General features: G+C 40.9%; 1 protein-coding gene across 1 annotated transcript; it reads right to left on the reverse strand.

Moving 5' to 3' along the window:
• Positions 1–1037: 1037 nt before the first annotated feature.
• On the reverse strand, positions 1038–20278 carry map1b (microtubule-associated protein 1B). Its single transcript, XM_031754724.2, has 7 exons — positions 19938–20278; positions 18104–18205; positions 11080–11162; positions 10229–10369; positions 4867–10015; positions 4496–4734; positions 1038–3334 (listed from the first exon to the last, which is right to left on the reverse strand). The coding sequence occupies exons 1-7, from the start codon at positions 20119–20121 to the stop codon at positions 3179–3181; spliced, it is 6054 nt and encodes a 2017-aa protein (XP_031610584.1). The 5' UTR covers positions 20122–20278; the 3' UTR covers positions 1038–3178.
• Between the last annotated feature and the right edge of the window lie 444 nt (positions 20279–20722).

Below are 20722 nucleotides of genomic sequence, written 5' to 3' on the forward strand. Positions count from 1 at the left end.
GGCTGCTCATGGTATAATGGTTTGAGGGATATTTTCTTGGCCTTAGTACCAGTTGAGTATTGTTTAATTATTTAAACACAACTGCCTACCTGACTATTGTTGTGTACCATGCCCAAACCTTTGTTGATAATGTGTACCCATCTTCTGATGGCTGCTTCCAGCTCAATAACACATGATAAGAAGATCAGATCATCTGGAACTGTTTGCTGGAACATGACAGTGAAACTTTACTGTACTCAATTTGTCTCTCTGCACAGTCTCCAGATCTCAATCCACTAGTGTACTTTTGGGATGTGTCATTTTTGCGTCACTGATGTGCAGCCAATAAGTTTGCAGCAGCTATGTGATGCTATCATGATAATATGGACCAAAATCTCAGGAGGAATGTTTCCAGAACCTTGTTGAGTCTATACCATGAAGAATTAAGGGAGTTCTGAAGGTCCAGCATAGTTTTATCAATGTGTAGCTCTGTTAGCAGCTCTGTCCTGGACAGTCCCCTAGACTCCATAGAGGAGGTGGGTGTGAGGAGGATGTCCATTATGGACAACACTCTCATTGCCTGCATGAGACTGTGGAGGACTAGAGCAGCTCATTTAGCACAAACATACCATAATATACAATACACGTGTATATATTATCACCCCCACTGCACTTTATGTACATATGAAAAAAATCTCTGAGGGTATTTTACTGTATATAGCAACCATTTCTAAATAGCACAAACCACTCGTGTATGGTCTTTTGGTTTTTTTATTTGTACACTATTTTTCATGTTTATTCATTTTTCTTTTTTTAATACAGCTGTAATTCATCCTGACTCATTCCTGCTGCTGTAACAACAACAGTTTCCCCAGTGTGGGATTAATAAAGTCTATGTCTATGTCCCATTATTAAGTAGTAAATGTCTGGTAAGAGCAGACATGACTTCATCTACCTAATGAATTTGTACAAACATGAGTGGTTGTCAAAGGATCTGACTTTCTTCTGGTGTACGAAAAACAAAAAAAACATACCAAAAGTCTTATTTTTTCAACAGATTTTATTGTGGTTGTTTTTTTTTAATGTTTGTTCCTTAGTAGTGGTTCCTCTTACATTAGATTCACCATATGGGTAGAGGAAATATTGCACACAAACATCAGAAAGCACTAAGGAGTATTTTTACTTGAAACTAAGTCCTATAAGTTACACATGAGTTCCGGGAAAAAGGGCAGAGACGATGCAAAGATCACAAGACACCTATACCACACAGCTGCAGACAAACATTATTAAAGTTCTCCTGGGAGAAAGATCAGGAGACAAGGCAGATAAAGAGACAGAGAGAGAAAAAAGAGAAAGTGCAGAGAAAGAAGAGAGAGAAAAGAGAAGTGTCAGTTCAAAGTTTGCAGGTTGCTGTTTGCTTGACAGTACGGTTGTAGTGTTAGCTTCAGGTTCTCCTGCAGGAAAACTGCTTTATTGTGGTATCATGAACACCTGGCATCGCTCGACTCATATCTCGTGCCGTTTGTGTGTCGAGTGAATAGCCCCAAATATGAAAAGCCTGTTTGAATTGGTAAGTGTTTCTCCAGAAGCTGGCCTGTCAAAGTTGATGTGTTGTCTCTGTACTGTTAGTTTGTTATGTGTCGTGTTTGTGTTTAAAGTGTCTAGTCTTGGTTTTACATACTTTCATCTAAAACACACGAGTCACTCACTTTCACCTCTGTGTGCTGCCCCTCCACGAGAAAAAAAGCTTCTACCAGAAGTTGATTCCTTTCTCATTCATGACTAATTTTTCAGCCTCCTTATGCTGAACCCTCCACCTAGAAAATCTACAATGTGCTGCATTCAGTATCATGTTTATATCAACACTGTGCCACTGGCAATTCCTTGGAGTGTAGAATACATGCGTCATGGCACAATTTGCAAAAACCCTAAAATGCTCCTCAAATGTCTTTATTTAGCCTACCTAGCCCTGTTGGTCTTAAAGCAAATTTGAGCAAAACCCCCATGAAAAAAAAGAAAAAAGTACTAATTTATCATAACTCATGCATGTCTTCCAACCACTTCATCTGCCACAAAGCTATTTATAATTATAGTACAATGCTTTAGAAAAACAAGACATTTTAAGGTTTATGAAAATATCCTGCTTCACCAGCTTTCCAGTGGGAAAAGGCTAGCTCCCCCCATTGCGCATTGATTACATACAAAACGTTCATAAGAAACAAGATTGGATATTCTTTTCTAGAAAGAACTTAAAATCTGTAAATAAATCAGCAAGCTGAAATAAAAGGCATTCCTCTTTGTAGATTATGCAGATGTGACAAAGACAGGGGAGAGCGCCATGAAGCAACTTCCTGTTGCACAGTGTAAAAGGCTGCCTGGACGATCAAGCACGCTAACTGAAATTTAAACGTAATAAACTTACTTATACACAGACAGCAGCGTAAACCAGACAAAAACAGATGCTAAATCAATTAAAATCCAGCCAGCTCAAAAAAAAACAAAAAACGCAGAGAACATTTTCATAACGGTGGAGCAATCTGATTTGCTCGTAATGAATAAGTTAGACATCATTATGTTACTCAGTGTTTAGTGTCCATTCAAGTTGAATCATATTTGCTATCGTTCAACTCTATAACCTTTTAACATCATTCTTAGGATTGACTTCCGTTGCTTAAAGCCACCTGTCTAATCTGCAAGATCTGTGCCACTTCTTATACATTCACTTTGATTCCCTAAGGCAGGAACAGAAAACATGTTATTTTTATCCTTTGGTGTGGATAACAGACATTTTCTTTTTCAAAACATACCAGATGTAAAGTAGTTGTGTTTGCTGAAAGTGGTTAGGCTGATTGAAAGCTTTCTCACATATGATGTAGGGATGCAGAGGAAACTCGATACATCTCGATACATTTTTTTGAACATTACTAGACTCAGCATAACTGAACAATCATAGCTTGGCTGGTTTATTTGGTTTCTTATCTCCCCCGGTACTCTACCTGCATGAAACATCACCCTTTGCATGGACTCCTTCAGAGCTGATCTGTATTACTGTTAGTACATAGGAGGACAGTTTGGTAATCAGTCCTTGTTGCCGATATTTATTTCATTCTGTGTTTAGGTGTCTGCTTAGGTTTTATGCTACATGGATTGGTTTTCTTACTTAAAATTGGGACCCTCCCCGATCTCTTGAGGAACAGGCCTACATTTCTATCTTACAAGCTGGGAAGGATTCGTCCTGCATGACGACAGTGCTGCTGCTGGCCAGTACCATGATGTTCAACTCCTGTTGCTTGTCATGAGTCTCCTGGTACCACTCTCTCATCACATCAGTGTCATGGGTTGGAATGAGGGTGACCTAACATGGGTGACAAAGAGACTTTTAAACTCAAGAAACAGAAATGGCATCTTGAATCTAAATAATCATATCAATTAACTTTATTGGAAGCAGAGATATTTTGAATTTTTGCTTTATTGTATGGTTGCCCTGAGAGGTCAGATGAAGTACAACTTAAGAAAACACCAGCAAATAGAAAGACGCTGCAAAAGCACATAAAACACAATAGACGTTGAATAAAACACAATAGAAATAGAAAAAAAAATGCTGCAAAAGCTGAAAAAAATTTAAAAATCATGATACAAAACAGATGTGTTGACGGGGAAACAATAATGTGGTTCAACAAGGTGTATCTGATAGCACTGTGTTGATGTTGGTCCGGGATCTGCATTGCAACTGATGAATCACATTGTTGTAATGTCATAGCTTTGCAATATGAGGAAAAATGCATTTGTTTACACAAAACTCTCTTCTGGGACAAATGGTAAGCATTTTAAGTGTTTTCTTTTTTTTAATTTATATGATATATTAATTAAATTATCAAGTTAAGTTTGCTGTTATCCAAATTTAGGTTAGTCATGCTGCTTTGCTAGTGATACTTTTAAAAACATGAACTAATTTCTTGGATAATACTAACTGAATGCTCAGACATCGTCATTGGTCAGTTACAACGTTGCTCCTGGACCAAATTTATTATCAATATAGAAGAAAAACACCACCACTGGGATATCAGCATGCATGGAACAGCTGGGGAAGTGAAGTGACAGGATAACAGTAAATGGCTAATAGCAAACAATGTATTAACAGTATTATATGAATCACAGAAAATACACCTGTCTTTTGCAACACTGAGGAACCCTGTGCTTCTGTTAATCATGTCTCAGTGCAGTCCTTTGCATGTTTTGGTTTCTGTCACATGTGCTGGTCTGTGACATTAGTATCCCCAGACACACCTCCATTGTGTTTTGTGAGATTTAATTTTTTTTCTACTTCTGTTACGATTTATTCAACTTCTGTTGTGTGTTTTTTTTTCATTTCCATTGCATTTTATTCAGCATCTGTTGTGTTTGGTGCGCTTTTGCAGCATTTTTCTCTTTCCTGGTGTTTTCTTAAGTTGCAGTCCATTTGACCTCTTGGACCACTGTATTGCATTATTACATTATGTTAATACTTGATACTTACTTGCATATTGTTTCCCCACTGGGCTTTTCCTTCTAGCAAAGCATCAAGGACAGCCCGACTGGGTTCCTGAGCTGTCTGGTCATTGCCACTTACTACATAGTAAGAGGACCGCACACGCTTAAAGAACTCAGCATCCACATTTTTGGCACTGCAGTGATTAGGGATGTAAACCAAATCCATGTACATAGGAGGACAGTTTGGTAGAGATGTCCCACCTGATACCTTTCCACTTCCTGTACCTGAAAAAAAATGTAAATTTCCCTCAGATGACATTTAGAAAATAATAAATAAAAACAAAAGATACTGTGCAGCAAATAGATATCAAAAACTGATATGTGATACTCTATATATACATGTATATAAGTACTCACCTGATGTGGTGCTCTTTACCCCTCTGGAGGCAGAGGTATTGGTTGCATTTTTGGCATCTTTCCCTTCTCCGACACCCTTCTTTGGAGAGGCCGTCTTTGAGTCCTTCACTTTTGATAGACCGACCTTTCTAGATGGTGATGAAGATTTTTTGGAAAGTTTTTTCTTGTTGGGCTTTTCGCCTCCTTCTGTGTTAGCATTGTGGAGGTTTTCTTCAGCCTTGAGGGCCTCTGGATCCACCATGCAGACGTCATGGTGACCTGAAGATGGAGCAGGGTCCCTGAGTGCAACGGGAGGAGGATCAGCATGCCTGTAGGTGAGGGTTCTGTCAGTAGGCAGAGTCTCAGAGTCATCTTCAGAGTCAATGTTTGCATCCGCTGTAATTGAGGGGCACTCTTCTGTCCCTGGTGGAACATCTGAATCTGTCTGGGAGGGAGCAGATTCACTGATGGATGTTGGCGGTGTCTCCTCACATTGCCTGGTGTAGAGCTTACCTCCTGGTGGTGGAGGTCCTCCTCCTGACTTGGTCAGAGGTTTCTCATCGTCCAAGGCATTCTCTTCATTGATGAAATACTCCAGAGGGTTAGGGTTGATGAAAGATGGGGAGAGTTCTGTTTTGGGGTGACGGTATTCACATGAAGTAACTAGGCAGAGGTCCACATCTGTCTTAGATGGAGCACAGGGGCTCCTCTTAGTGGAGTCTGGGTCTTTGGAGCCACAGGCAGAATTATACTGATCACAAGAGAGTGGCAGATGTGATGGGGAAGGAAGTTTAGGGCTCACAGGGGATTTTTTCTCAAGTGTATAATCCTCACATTTAAAGGGATTAGTTTCCTGTGCCTGGAAAAGTGTCTCCTCTTTTGAAAGAGTGAAAGAAGAGGATGGTGAAGTAGCTTTTGGGGGTGAGGGTGACTTGTCATATTCTTGGTATGTGTCAGATTTATCAGCTATATCCTCCACAGATGGTGAAATGGGGCTGCTGCTTTCTTTACCTGCTGAACCTCCAAGCACAGGGGATGGCTCACTGGAATGGGGGGAGTGGATGAGTGAGGTTGCTTTGGGGGTGACTGGAGACTTATCTGTTTGCTCAACCACAGCACGTGTCATCTCTGTCATTTGGCATGGTGTTGTTGCAGAGGGAGTAGACTGAGATGCATCTGATGGGGTTGCAGAAGTGGCACGAACTGAATCATTCTCTTCAAAAAGTGACGGATTTTCCACTGCAGGAGTTGGGTCTCCAGATGCTCTTATGTCAGTTACATCTGAAGGACTGTAGTCAACCTCAGTTGGGCCATTTTCTGTAGCACGTGAGCTGCTACCCACTGATGGGTGCTCTGGGGACTGCTTGCTAAAGTCCAGGGCTAAGGAGTGGTCAGGGGATTCCTGACCAAACTCTATTGACATGGTAGAGTGCTCTGGGGATTTTGTATCCTGCATCTGTGTCCTGCTTTTTGTTTTGGGAGAGATGTCTGGGGAGATTGACATTGGCCTTGGGCTATCATCCTTGGATGGAGATCCCTCTGCCTCATGGAAAGTGGTTGGGGTCTGAACCACAGAGACGGACAAAGAGTCGTCTACTTCAGTTGAGTGAGGAGAGCCCACTTCGGCATGCAGGGAAGGAGAGTCCGTGGTTGGTTCTGGCAAGGAGCTGGTGGCCAGGGAAGCTGTGGATGCTGAAGCTAAATGTGAGAAAGTGTCCTCTGCTACTACTTCCTCCAGAGGAGTTCCAGACTTATCTGATGTAGTGCCCTCTGAAATTGACATTTTACTCTCTTCTTTGAATGCTGTGAAAGGGTTGATGTCTGATTCATGTTTGGTCAGTGGTGCTGAAAAAAAGACTGAATGATTGTTTTCTCCTGTTTTCTTAGGATCTATATCAAAGGGGGACTTTTCCTTCTTTGTTGGAGAATCAGGTTCAGGTGTTGGCGAGCTCTTTGGTGAGGATGCTACCCTCTCTACTGGGGAGGAACTTTCTAGTTCCTGTTCATGAGGCTCTGGGGTAACTCTGTTGGAGGAATCTTCTTTATCACTTGTAACCTCCACAATTACTGGACCCTGTTCTTTTCTTTCTTCTGATGCAGTTGGCAGAGCTCCTGCTTTTTCGTCTACAGGTGACTGATAGTAAGGGGTGTGACCAGATGACTGAGGCGAATTAGCACCTTCTAATGTCTTATCATCTGGGCTAATGGAGGAATCTGCTGTTGCTCTGGTGTATCCTGCCAGTGTGGTGGATAATTCTATTGGAGGAGCAAACACTGATGGTGAATCAGATATATCCTTATTGTCAACTGAGGGAGATCGCACAAAAGGTACTGTTGTGGATACTGAACTGAGTTTAGATGAATCAGCATCATATTGAGCCGCGGCAAAGGATTCGGCTTTTCCTGCAGAGAGAAAATCCTTAGAGAATTTATCTTCTTCTAGAGATGAAGGCGGAGATATTGTAGAAGCAGAATGGTTGTAGTCCCGACCTTCAGTGGCATCACTCCGAGACCGATCTAAACATGGAATATCCTGAAGTTGAGAGAGCTTCTTTCTGTCACACTCTGCAGATGCTGATGTCCCAAACCTGCCAACATCCCGTGATGGAGACTCATTCTCGTCATTGGTGGCTTCATCGCTCATAATGTCCCTGGGAGTCATCATCTCATCCATCGGAGTAGGCACACTAGAGATTTCAATGGTGGACTGGGTGTGGCCAGATGTGACAGTGTAATCTTCAGGAGGTTCGTCTCTGTTCTCTTCATCAGAGGCTGTTGAACTCTCAAAGCCAACTGGAACCATTTCATCATGGATAGATGCAGCTGGAGACACTGGTGAGGACACTTTAGGTGAAGCAGATACAAACAGATTTTGATTCTCTGTTTCCTTTTGACTAATGAACTCATTTTCTACATTGTTTTCAGCACTAACTTGTTTCATTTCAGCATGTTTCTCTTGGTGTTCTTCCACAGAGGGAGGAAGATTATTTTTAACCAATTCTGCTTTCTGTGGTTCATATATTTCTTCAGTCTCTCCTTTCTCTTCATAATCCCCTCCCTCAGACGTCTCCTCCATGACAGTGCCCTCATCATCAAACTTCTCTGATACACTTCCATTGATTTTTCCCTTGAGTACTTGTTCATCTGGAGTCTCTCCACTTTCTCCTTCCACCTCAGTTGTGGTTATACCTTCATCAACGGACTCTAATGCCTCAGGCGACTCTTTGGTTTGAATCACTTCTTCATGGTGTATCATCACAGTCTCCTTTTCCACATTTTGTTCAACTGTTGCATCGTCCTCCATCAACTCTTCAGCTCTGAGCTCTTCAAAGTCCTTAGTGAGGTCCTCTGGTGAGGACATCAGAGATCTTTCTTCTTCTGGATCCACTGTCACTGGAGGAGCACTAGCTTCCACTTTGGTGGTATCCTCTTTTGTCTCCTTCTTTGCCACCTTTGCCTTTCCTTTGTCTTTTAACTTTGATGGACCTCCTGAGTCTTTCTTTGAAGCGTCATCTTTTTTCAGAGGCTTTGGTTTGAGATTCTTTTCTTCACCTGCAGCAGATGCCTTTTTTATATCTTTTAATGGCCTTTTGGCATCTTTCTTTTGCTCTTTCTTTTCTTCTTTCTTCTCTTTCATAGGCGAGTCTCTTCTGATATCCTTTTTTAGACCTTTCTTTGCATCCTCTTTCTTCACTTTTTCATCTTTTTTGCTTTCTTGTTTGGGGGTTTCATCTTTTTTTGCCACTTCTTTTTTAACCTCCTTTTTCTTTTCCACAGAAGCTTTGGCCTCCTTTTTAACAATTTTCTCTTTTTCAGCTTTTGGTTTCTTTTTTTCTGGCGTTTCATTTTGGGCAGCTTGCTCTGCCTTTGCCTTTGATTCTTTTTCAGGTGCCTTTCCCTTTTTCAGTGGGACCTTTTCTTTTTTCTCCATCTTTTGTGTTTTTTCACGAGCTGATTCTGCATCAGCCTTTGCCTTTTCTGGTGTTTCCTCAGTTGAATCCTTCCTGATGTTTTTGATTGGTGAAGGCTTTGGGGTAGACTTGAGGCTCTCTTTGCTGTCTGTTCGGTGTTTCATCTTGGCTTGCTTCAGTGTTGGTGTCGACGGCATGTTAACAGACACTGCTTTTTGAGTATAAACGGGCTGCTTCAAGAAGTCCAGGTGCTTAAGCTTTTCTAAACCTTCAAAAATATGTTGCTGGGTGGCATTTCCGGGAAAGAGAACACGCACAACCTTATCTGAGGGATTTGCTGGGTGCCACACAATGAGTGAGGCAATGGAAATCATGTGAGAGAGAGGGAACTCTGATTCTTTTCCATTCGGGAGCAGGATGGAAGTGGTGTCCTTTTCACTTCCTGTCCACTGTTTTATGAAGTGCTGCATCTCCTTGCTGTTCTTTGATGGATTAAGCACATACATCTCAAGCTTGCCTACGCCCATTTTCTGAAAAAGTATGATCGGTTCTATAGTGTTTCCTACAGGCCTTTGCAAAGGCTCGGTCCTTAAATTTAGCTTGTTAAGAAACTGCTGAGTGAAAGCTGCCTCCTCAACATTTCTGCGCACTCTGTAATTGGGTTCAGGATTGTCCAGGTTTTCGGGAAGATTCACAAACACAATGCCAATGTCTGGAGAAATCATGTTCTTCACCCAGTCACTGTTTGCTGTTGAACCCTGCGACTGTTCCTCCTCGAGCTCTGCAATCTTCCTCAGCAGCATGCTATTGATGCCCGGAAGATTGTCGTCACCGATGTGGGTCAGGAGAATGGAGTCCACCCGGTCTAGATGTCTCACCAGCTTCCAAAAACACGACTTTCTGTCTGAACCTCCATTGATTAGCATGTTGAAGCCGTTGACAGCAAAGAGAGCGGAGTCACCGCGACCTCCGGGGAAAATGTAGCAGCATGGTTTGGAGAGCTTGAGGAATCCACCTGAGGTTGGTGGTTCTAACATGTCAAAAGGAGTTGGGATCTCTACAGATTCAGATAGGTACTCTGTGAACTCTGAGAGGCCCTCCATTTCAGGAAGGATGAGAGTGGAGTTTAGTTTAATGTTAATGAAGTCCTGCAGATTGTGTTTGTCCAAGTTGGAATTTTTCCATTCGCCTTGTTCGGGGCAGGAGAGAGTGAGGTTGGCTTTGTTTGCTGGGTGAATGGTGCTGAGCAATTCACCAATCTGGCCATGAGAAAAAATGAGTGACTTTTAATGGAATCAGTAATGCCCGTACAATGATTTCCGGTTCACTATGTGTCTGTAAGTATATGGATAGACCACCACACATTTTCTTCTCATTCTTTTTTTACCTTTCAACAACCAATATGCAAATGTGTTGGTACAATGTAGCATATGTTGTATGTCATAAGAAGAACCCTCCCCATGTTTACTCACCTCTTGGTCAGTGAATATGTCTATGAAATTGAAAAATGAGAACAATCCAGACTGAAGGATCAGCTCCCCGGTGTTTTCAGAGCATTGTCCTGACAAGACCAAAAGTTTGTGTCTGGCAGTGTCAGAGATCATCAAACGCACCTAGAAAGGAGAAAAAAATATACGTTGTCTGTGCATTGATTTGTTAAACAGTAGATAGTAAGGTATATAAACTTGGAGAAAAGCACTTATGTGGTGACTATTTACTGCAGCTGCAGTCCCTCTCCTCAAAATAATTATATTCAAGCAAAAGGAAATAAAGAAGCTCAATACTTACGCATTTAGCTCAATGATAAATGCACTAGAAATATCACCAGCTTCAAGTCACTTATTTCCATTAGCTAATTAGCTTAATTGTTCTCTTACTATCTATTGTACTGTCATCACTCTATCTCGCTGTCCTTCACTATTTCTGATGTTCTTTTTTTCTACTTCAGCACTATCCGTTGCTCTGGGCGGCTGGCCAAATCACTCCTGCTGTGCTCTGTGATATTATAAGTGCAGAGTATGACTGCAAACAGGGAGGGAGTGAAGGAAACAACGAGAAGGCGCAATTCCTGACCCTCTTATATTTTTATTCTCCTTGAAGTTTAGCAAAATCCAAAATCTGTGCTTGCTGTTCCAGCAATAAAGGATGCATCAGTCCAGGTTCTTAGATTTCTTATTACACCCCCCCTGTTTTTGGTTCTTAGTCAACATCAGTAAACACACCAGGCTGAATAATTACCTGTTTTAAGATTTAAATGTTTTGTAAATTCTGATAGGAGAATAATGGGAAGAAGCTATAATTTCTAGTAGGAAAAATGTTTTACCTCGGTACTGACGGCTTCATCTGAAGGGTTGATGAGCACAACGGTCTCCAGGATATTACTTTTATGGTGAAGAATTCTCTGGCCTGAAAAGAAAACAGAAAATAGATATAGTAAAATAAATAATTAAATATAAACTCATGCTATGAGTTATATATAAACCCTGCTGTGAATATAATTAGATAGAACCAAGAGGCATAATCAGTCTACAGAGTAGCTGACCGACAGAAAACTGTTTTTATTATTTTTCAAAGTGTATCAGATACAGCCTCTCAGTAATGATGATATCCTGCTTTACTGTATAAAAGACACAATAAAAGAAGGAAAGCATTTACTAATTTGCCAACCAAACCAATTAGCTGATTATTCAAGGAAATAACTGGATTTATCATTTAATAATTGTAAAAATCAAATATTTTTTGCCCATGTGCTTATTAATTTATAGCAAATTAATTATTTGAATAATTAAAACCGCAACAATTTCCACTCTGAAAACACAATCGCTGCACCTCACTTATTTCAATTAAAAATTGACTTTGATTATTTTCATACAGTCAGTGCTGCTGTACTTTATCATTTATTTGACCATTTTTTTGCAAAAATACAGTGTTAAGTAAGCCAAACAACCAGCAGTGCAACATAAATCTGAAGTGTTTCATGTCTACTCTGCTAACTTGAATTTCAGTCTGTGTAACCTTCATAAAAAGATGGGGAGCATACGCTATTCACCTTTTTGCCTTAATATTTTATCATTAGCATGATTATTGTCATCATAATAAGATAAAACTGATTACAAAGCAGTAATGAATCTCCACTCCTCTGGTTCTTATAAGGACACATCAGCACTCTGCAAATTTATCAGACGGTGGCAGCTGCAGTGTGGCTGTGTGAACGTTAATGGCGTCTGCAGAGGAAAGCACTTCATTTTGAATCCTTGACATTAAAACTTGTTTTAAAGCTGAAATCCTCCTTCGTTAACCTGTGTTGTAAGAGACGAGTTTACCGGTCAGCTTATGTAAGTGACACATGAATCTGTTCATCTGTTCATTAATTTCCCTTTGATCTGTGTGAATTAATCATAAAACTATCCTGTTAATATTCATATATTAACAGCAATGACTGATTTTTCATGAAATATACATATTTCTATTACACATGTTTTATCGCCTTGTTCTTCACTGTTCATGCAGGAAATTTAAGTGGCCAGACATTTACATAAATTTGTTGTTTGTTTTAATCACATGACTCATTTTACACTTACATGTTTCCTATTAGCTGTTTACTTTTAGCTTGTCAGTTCTGCAGCTGTTCCGTCACATTTTTTGTCTCCCCACAAATACTTATATTGTGTTTTATTATTTTATTTATCTATTTATTTATGTTTTGTAAGCTCTTGCAGCTTTTTTTTCTTTTTACGTTGTGCTTTATTCGACTTCTTTTGGAAGTTACAGTGCGTTTGAACTCCCAGTTCCTATAATAGCCCTGAGTTATTTGTAACAGTGTTATACACTAAAGACACACAAAAAAATTATTATTAACATTACTGATTATTCTGCCAATTAGTTTCTGCCTGTACTAACTGATCAAATATCTATTTAAAAAAATGTCTATGAAATTTTCCCAAATATAAAGATGATGCTTTAAACTGGCTACTTTTATTCAACCAACAAATATTTACATACTGCAAGGTTAAAGCACATGTTTCATTAGTTTTGTTACAAAAAATTGAAATGTGTCCCAATTATTTGACAATTAGTGACTAGCCATTTTTTATCTTTTACAGTGCTACACAACTCCAGTCAGACTCGGCCTCTGTGAGATGACAGACAGCACCGACATGGCTGGGTTATTATCTGCCTCACTCTAACACCCAGTAACAATTTGAACTCTGACAATGGCCACTAAAAATATTCGAATCTGCAGCAGTTTGAGAAAGGTAATATTTCCTCTCTCATGAGACGGAGTGATTAGACAGAAAATGAACAGTGTTGTGACAGGCCCATGATCAATCTTCTAGGTTTTGGTTGATTGATTATGACTGTGACCCCACTGTGTGTGTGTGAGGGGGGTTTGGCTGTCCTCTGCTCCAGCGGATGAGACATGAACATGGTATCTTTAGCTTCATTATCCATCCCTACATGTCAGGCTTCACTCAGTCAACCCCACAGACTCTTTGTTTCCCCTCACTGTCACCAACATCAAGCATCAACTGATATCAAGCTAAGACACAGATCTTATTTTTATTCATTTATTTCAGTCAAAACAAACAAACGAAAAATGTTGCTGCTATAATGGAAAGACAAAGGATGAGAATCTGCTTTGTGTGAAGTGCTTGGATCCAGACTGTAAATTCAGAAGCACGGTGTTGAAGACTGAGTGTGGCTTGTCCCTGGCGACGCAATACTCCAGCAGCTGACTGCTCGGCTGATTCCTCCATACATATTTCATATAGCAGCAGATTCTCATGAAGGAATGCACAGCCATTAACTCTACTGCTTCACCCCAGAGAGTTATCGTGCCTTATAGAAAACACTCTCATTCTCTGCTGTGTTTCCTACACAGTAAATGACTGCTGGGGTCTAATAATCTCGGGAGTTCAGTAAAAACTGAAATAATGGTTCGAGGTTTTGTTCCCTCCCAGGCATTTGTCAGTTCTGTTTTTGGAGTGTGGATGGAAAAAAATAAAATAAAATAATGAATGCTCCGAGCATGATTGTAATTTAGAGATTTTGTGTAAATTCAATTTCATGACAGAACCTTAAACGACAAAAGGTGCATATTGGATATTTTCCAACAGAATGTATTAAACGCCTTAAATGTGTGTCATTTTTTCCCAGTGAGCAGGCAATGAATGCATCAGCTTTATTTGTCTCTTTTATTTCTAGTGTTGGTACATTCACCCTTGAGATGCGAACAAGCTGTTGGTGATTTCTGTCAAACCGATGGGCCTCGTGAAAAACAGTTTTCCTTTGCACCCGCATTTTACCGGCATGTTGAAGATTTGTGTCTGTCGACTACAACCATCATAAAACCCCCGCTACTCAGGGGGTGGAAAAACCTTCACTAAAACCCATTCTGAGGAGGCAGTGGTCTAAAACCGATGACCGGTGCTCCTCTAAGATCAACTGTGGAAACACTTTCAGCGATCTGTGAAATGAGAGAACAATTAATCCCTAACGTCTATTTTTAATTCTGCTCGTGCTGCTGTACACAAAGCCATATCTGTAACCGCTAATGCAAAAGAGACGCATCTCTTTTGTCTTTGTCTCTCTTCATGGGTTACGCCCTGCTTACTGGCCTTTTATGTGATGAAATAGAAAGTACAGCACAGCAGTCCTCACAGCAAAAAACAGCTATCCATCACCGCCGCCATGTGTCTGATTTAACTCATCAAAAAGTGACAGATTGTGCACAGGAGCTTGTTTGACCCTGACAATTACTTTGATCGATATGAAAATCCTTAAAACCCAGTGCGGCTCTGTCTCAGCGGGAGGCGAGGTAATGTGACATGCATCGCTAAACATTCTCCTTCTGGCTGAATAGGAAGAGGACGACCGGTTGGTTTTGCCCTGTCTGCAACTGACCGAGCCAGACGGGAACATCAATGAGGATGGCACCCCACCAAAAATAGATCAGTGGAACAACTAAATTCAGCGCCTCCTTCCTTTTGCTTTAAAGCAAACCGCACATATAAAGACAAGGACTGGATCTGCTCCTCTAGATCCCCAGTATTGTGTGTGTCAGCAAGTGTATTTCATACCAAAACAGTAACGTCCAGCAAAGGACTGGGGCAAAATTTTTACTGTGACTTTTGGATTTGTCTCCAACCAAGCATATATAACATGTCTGGTAATGGAGCTAATGGCAATGACCCAGCTATTAACTCAAAAAGCAGTCAATCACCTGTGTCACCAAATTGATTCTCACTGCCAGCATTCAGCTTTTAACATCTTCATAGTCATTACTTTAGGAAATAGCCCATGCAATTGAATGACAAGCTGACAGATAAAAGGCAGTTATTATTACAATTTTTTTTTTTCTATTGTAGTTCTTATAATATTAGGGGATGTGTGACTTTTTATGATGCAGGTGAATAAAACTGCTGATCTGCAGCTGGAGTCAGGAATGAAGAGAAAACAGACCATTAGGAATATTTTTTTCTCTGACAAATGAATAAAAGTCAACACAGTTTTTAAAAAACATCAATCATAAATTGCAGTCTTCTCTTCAAGAATCTCATTAGCGAGGATTCTTCATGGATTTGCGGTTTAGACATGTCTTTTGAGGCTTCACTGCTGTCTGCACTGATGGCAGAGTGATGGGAAATCTGTAAGTAAACAGAAATGTCATATGTCTGTAAAGGAAAGGCAGGTGGTCTCCCATTTAGCCTGCTCTTCTTCCTCTCTTTTCCTTGTTAATGTGAGGTCCAGGCATTCTGTGCGCCACGTGATTGATGGTTCGTCGTTCATCAAGCAGACAGGTAATTGCATTTGCCCTCCTGAGCCGGATTTCACCCGCTGGTTTTCCTCTAAAGAATAATCTCTAAGCAATGAGATGAATGAAACCACCTTACCAGCTAAAGAGAAAACTCAAGAATGCAGCATATAAAGATGTTTAATTGATTTTTCTTTATTACAGCTAAAGGTAAGTCCCACTGAAAATCAACTCACAAGCTCAACTCACTAGACAGCCCTCCTGAGAACTGATGCTGATTCATTTCTGACAAGATGCTTGATACAACTTCTGTCTCTGTTAGCAAGGATTAACTATTTTTTTAACCTTTTATGTTTCATTCAGCTTCTATGTTATTTCCTGTTAAATCTTAATTTACAATTAATAAAGTTATATCAAGCATAGTTTTAATTCAGGCACAGGGAGACCAGAAGGTCACGGTCAGCTGCAATTGGAGCAGATGAATTCATCTCAGTGCCAGCCCACCTCTACTGATGGCTCAACTTCTATGACTCCAATGGACAAATCTCATGTAAGAAGTGTATTTAAGCTGCTATAGCATGCCCATAATGTGCAAGTGCAAGCTGCTTTGCAGCCCATTACCAATTCAGCTTCTAGCTGCTGCTCCTGATAATCTATACCTTTCTGTGAAAAAGTATGGGAAAGTACCACATCCCTCCAATTCAATTCAGTTTAATTTATATAACAACAAATCACAACAACAGTTGCCCCAAGGCAATACAAAGCACTACAATAATACCAGAGAAAACCCCACCAGTCAGATGAGCCGCTATGAGCAAGCACTTGGTGACAATAGGAAGTAAAAACTCCCTTTAACAGGAAGAAAACCAGGGGGTTTTCTTCCTGTTAGAGGTGAGGGGAGAAAGGTAGGACAAAATCCATCCATCCAACCGCCATCCTCTTAAGAAGTTCTCCCATTTGGGGTGTGGAGGGACTGGAGCCTATAGAAGAGTTCACAGGTAACACCCTCCAGAGACCACTAGTCTTAGATCACTTAGCGTGGGCTAACACAGAGACAGACACCTATGGACAATTTAAAATCACCGATTAACCTAGCGTGCATGTCTTTGGACTCTGAGAGGAAGCCAGAGTACCTGGAGTGAGCTCATGCAGGCTCCAGGAGAACACACAAACCTCACACACAGTAGAAGGAACCCAATCAGCCAGCGGGTTCGAACCAGGAACCCTCTTGCTCTAGAAGCACCAGTACTAAGCACAGTGCACCAGGTGATAGAAGAGATGTCATTATTATTTTTAAATAGTTTTATTTTGTAAATCTTTTTAAAAAATGTTTTTAACAATATGATGATTCAAAAGTTTAAAATATGAATTAAAAAGAATCATGACATTTTACATAAAACCCTACAAACCCGTCAAATTGTACAGTTCACATCAAGCTGAAATCAAAAATTTAAAAAGATAAAAAAAAGAGTTGCCAAAAGGAAAGAAAGAGAATATGAGAAAATAACATTATTGATTTTTTGCCTGCCAAGACATTGACTCTCAAAGCTCTCTCTTCATCCTCCTGCATTTCTCTCTGTGTGACCTTGCTTATTTATCACCCCAATCTCTCTTCAGCCTGTTCTTACTCCATTATTTCCTCTCCTCTCACCACCCCACCCGCCTGTGTCATTGTCTTTCTTTAAAAGCCCTTCTCCTCACCCTCTTGCTCCCCAAGTCCTCCCCGTTCCCCTCCCTTCTTTATTTTCATGGACAGACACCGCCACTAGGGATTCTACATTGCTAATTACTCCCAAATCAACTGTGCATCTAGTTGCAAGGCAACAGCACACTGGAGGAAATGGCAAGAGTGGAGGATGGGAACACGGGATGAAAGGGAGTGCGAAGCTGGAGTGCTGTTAAATGTCATTTCAGATGAATCCTGCCTCTCAACTGACTGCATTTCATTTCTGAGATTTGATACAGGGATATTAATGCATTAGAATCGACCTGCTGATTTAGTTTGCAGCCACATTTATCAGCTCGATCAATCTATTAAACATCTAACCACATATGAAGCTGGTCGTATTCAATGTGGAGCAGAAGCTTTAACTGCTGGGGACTGTCAAGGCCATGTTGCCTACTGATAGACCACATGTCCTGCCACACTGAATGTGTTTCATCTTCATACAGACTCATTCACTTTGCAAATGACACAAAGGTAAAAGTGCCTTGTAAGAAAATGCTGACAGGTTCTATCCTGTGGTAGGTAATAAAGCTTACGTGTTTAGTATACCACGAGGAAGATATAGCTGACTTAGATGTAATGATGGACACTGCTGAGAAATGCAGCTATGAAACTGTAAATACTCATGTACTGTGCTTCACAACATATTTTATGACAGGGGTAGATCATGATTGAAATAAATTAAAATAAAAAAGGGGGGCTTCTATATAGTGATTGTTTTTACTTTTAATACATTAAGCGTATTATTTCTCACACGACTGCAAAAGCGTATGTCTTTGGTTTCTGTTTACGACACAGTGGAAGCTGTTAGAAAAATCTCAAGACATTAATCGGTGTGAAATGTTGTGGCTTAAATTTCCAGTTTACCTCTGACATCTGCAGAGAAACGAGCCGAGTGTCTGGACACAAACAGCTTGAGTTCCTGGTCCAGGTTGCAGTCAATTAAGTTGGCGTCCCACGAGCGGATCCCTGCAACACAAGCACACAAGCACAAACAAAACTGTGAAAAGTCACCTTCCCTCGTGAATTCTCTTCCTAAAATTTACAGGAAAATCTTGGCACGAACAAGGATTGACTTTTAATTTGGCAAGAGGAATGAAATCTATAATAGGAAATATCTATATCCCTGTTTCTGTTTGGCCACGGTGCCAGACGCAGGGACGACCTCTGTTGTGCTGACTCATTGCGGTGTCATTCCTCTCTATAATTTTGCAAAGCCAAGGCCTAATGAAGGCTTCCGTGAAGTTATTTGATAGCAGCAGTGAATCAGTGTTACTCTGAGGTGACCAACAGACGATGGGCTGAAAACACTTATTTTAGCAACAGGGCCTAAATGAGAGCATAAGTTAAAATGAGAAACACCATTAAATAAGATTTTTTTAAAATTCAAAGACACTATGAAGGGGACAGCATAAATGTATGTATTGAATTTTTTTCCCACCCAAGGTCAAGTGTAAACTTGACAATACACACACACAGAGAGAGAGAGAGAGAGAGAGAGAGAGAGAGAGAGAGAGAGAGAGAGAGAGAGAGAGAGAGAGAGAGATGATTGTGGCCCCAACAGAATCATGTCAAAAGTAAACTCTTATTTTTTTTTAATTAAAACAAAATTATTTAATCATTTTTTGTTTGGTACATCTCTATACAGCATCAGCAGATTTAACGTTTAACAAAGAGCCACACCTACTCTGTGCTTTTACTCTGATAGTGCATGGAAAATCTAGAAGTGAGCAGGGTATAGATAATATGAACCCATCTTAATTTTACGCCCACGCAGATACTGCGCCATTGTACCCCTCCTTACAAACAGTGCACTATGGCCAGTGAGGCAGGCCTCTACCGCAGCTGTAGCCTTTCTAAAAACGCCCCGCTTCACTTTGAAGATGGGTCCTCCTGGCTTTCCGTAGGGACCGCAGTGCGGACCGAGCCACGCCCACAAGCCGGTGTGTGGGATGAGAGAGAAAGCTGGATGCAGGAGGGTAGTGATGGAGAAATATTGCCACGGGGATGAAGGGGGAAATTCGTTGATTGCAATTCAAGGACGCGTACTGTAGCAGTCTCGAAACGCAAACTGTCAACTTCACGACACAAACCGAGAGAAAACTCGTTTCCTCCTTCAGGCCGTGAACTGTGACACAAAAGCAAGGTGCTGCGAGAGACCCTCAGAGACGCGATTCGCTTCACTGCACTGACGCACAATCCGAACTGGATGCTGAATCATTGCTCGTCAGCTTCATAACAGGACCAGGCCCACGTGTGTTGTGGCTGGCAACAACTGAACCCACTGATATTATGTGACAGAAAAGAAATGATACAGAACTGCCCCTGAACGTGGTTGATGGTGGGTAAAATACCCGAGGGCGAAGATATAGTGATTATTTTCCTCTAGCTCACAGTGATGTTACTGGGAGGGGCTGACAGACAGCCCCACCGCAGTCTACTTCAAACAGCTGCCCAACAAATAACACTCAGATTGTGTTCATTACTCGTTGACACGCGTAATTCCTCACCACCGTGCACAAAGCAAAGCACTGCAAATAACTACAGAAAAAAAAATTAAAAAAACAACAAAAAAAACCCGCACAGATTATGGGACTTTATGCTGCCAAACTTCCAGTCTATCCGTCTCCGTTCCAGTTGTTTTGAACACGTCAAGCGGAGCTCTCTGGCCTACACCCCCTTTCACAAAGCCCCATCTTACCTTTCTCTATGTCCGCAATGGCACACTTCAGATGCTCCTCCGTTACGATCTCTCCGATAACAACCAGCAGGTAGAATTTGCTGTCATTAAAGTGCTGCGAGGGGCTCGAGGATGTCAGCGACGCCCCGGTGTTGCTTTGGCCGCCTAAAGTCTCCATGTCTGCAGATTCTACCAGGGTTGCCATCCTCTCCTGCTGTCTATCTTCTCTTTTTTACGCCCCGGCTCTGTCGCTGTCTCTCGTTCGCGGATCCCAGCCTCCTCCCTTTATTCGCTGCAGAGCTTTGGAGTGGTCTCCAGACATGCAAGTGCAACCTTGATAGGAGTGGCCCTTGCTTTTTATACCAGCAGACACAGTGTCACATTCGGTAACCGGGGAGAGACGAGGGCGCCGGAGTTTTTTTCGCATACTCACTCCACAGCTGATGTCATCCGCAACGAATCAAACGCATCCGGAAGTCACTGAGATTTTATGCTTTTCATTGTTACCATCGGTGCTGGACTCCTCACTACTTGTTATTCCTGTTAAAAAATACTTAGAGCACTGATGTTTCACCCCTCTGAGTTCAGTTTCTGATGTTAGGTTGTAGTAAACGAGTTGTAGTTCTGTTAGCGCAGTGAAAATCTTTATAGACCTTTCTGATGTGCTTTTTGAGATTCAGTTTTTAAACAGACTTTTTATTTGCTTTAAACCGAGATTTCATTTTTTTAGTCATTTAATTATTTTTTATTTAATTATTAATTATTTTACATGCAAAAACTATGATATTCAAAGAGAATGAATGCAA

This window comes from Oreochromis aureus, linkage group 7 (genome assembly GCF_013358895.1).
Source record: "Oreochromis aureus strain Israel breed Guangdong linkage group 7, ZZ_aureus, whole genome shotgun sequence".
Classification (NCBI taxonomy): Eukaryota; Metazoa; Chordata; class Actinopteri; order Cichliformes; family Cichlidae; genus Oreochromis; species Oreochromis aureus.

Excerpts from the sequence above, each read along its gene's own strand:
- map1b (XM_031754724.2), bottom strand. The coding sequence starts at position 20,121 with ATGGCAACCCTGGTAGAATCTGCAGACATGGAGACTTTAGGCGGCCAA. Across the intron at positions 18,206-19,937 it reads CATTGCGGACATAGAGAAAG|GGATCCGCTCGTGGGACGCC; the intron begins GTAAGATGGGGC and ends CTTGTGTTGCAG. Across the intron at positions 4,735-4,866 it reads GGTAAAGAGCACCACATCAG|GTACAGGAAGTGGAAAGGTA; the intron begins GTGAGTACTTAT and ends ATTTTTTTTCAG.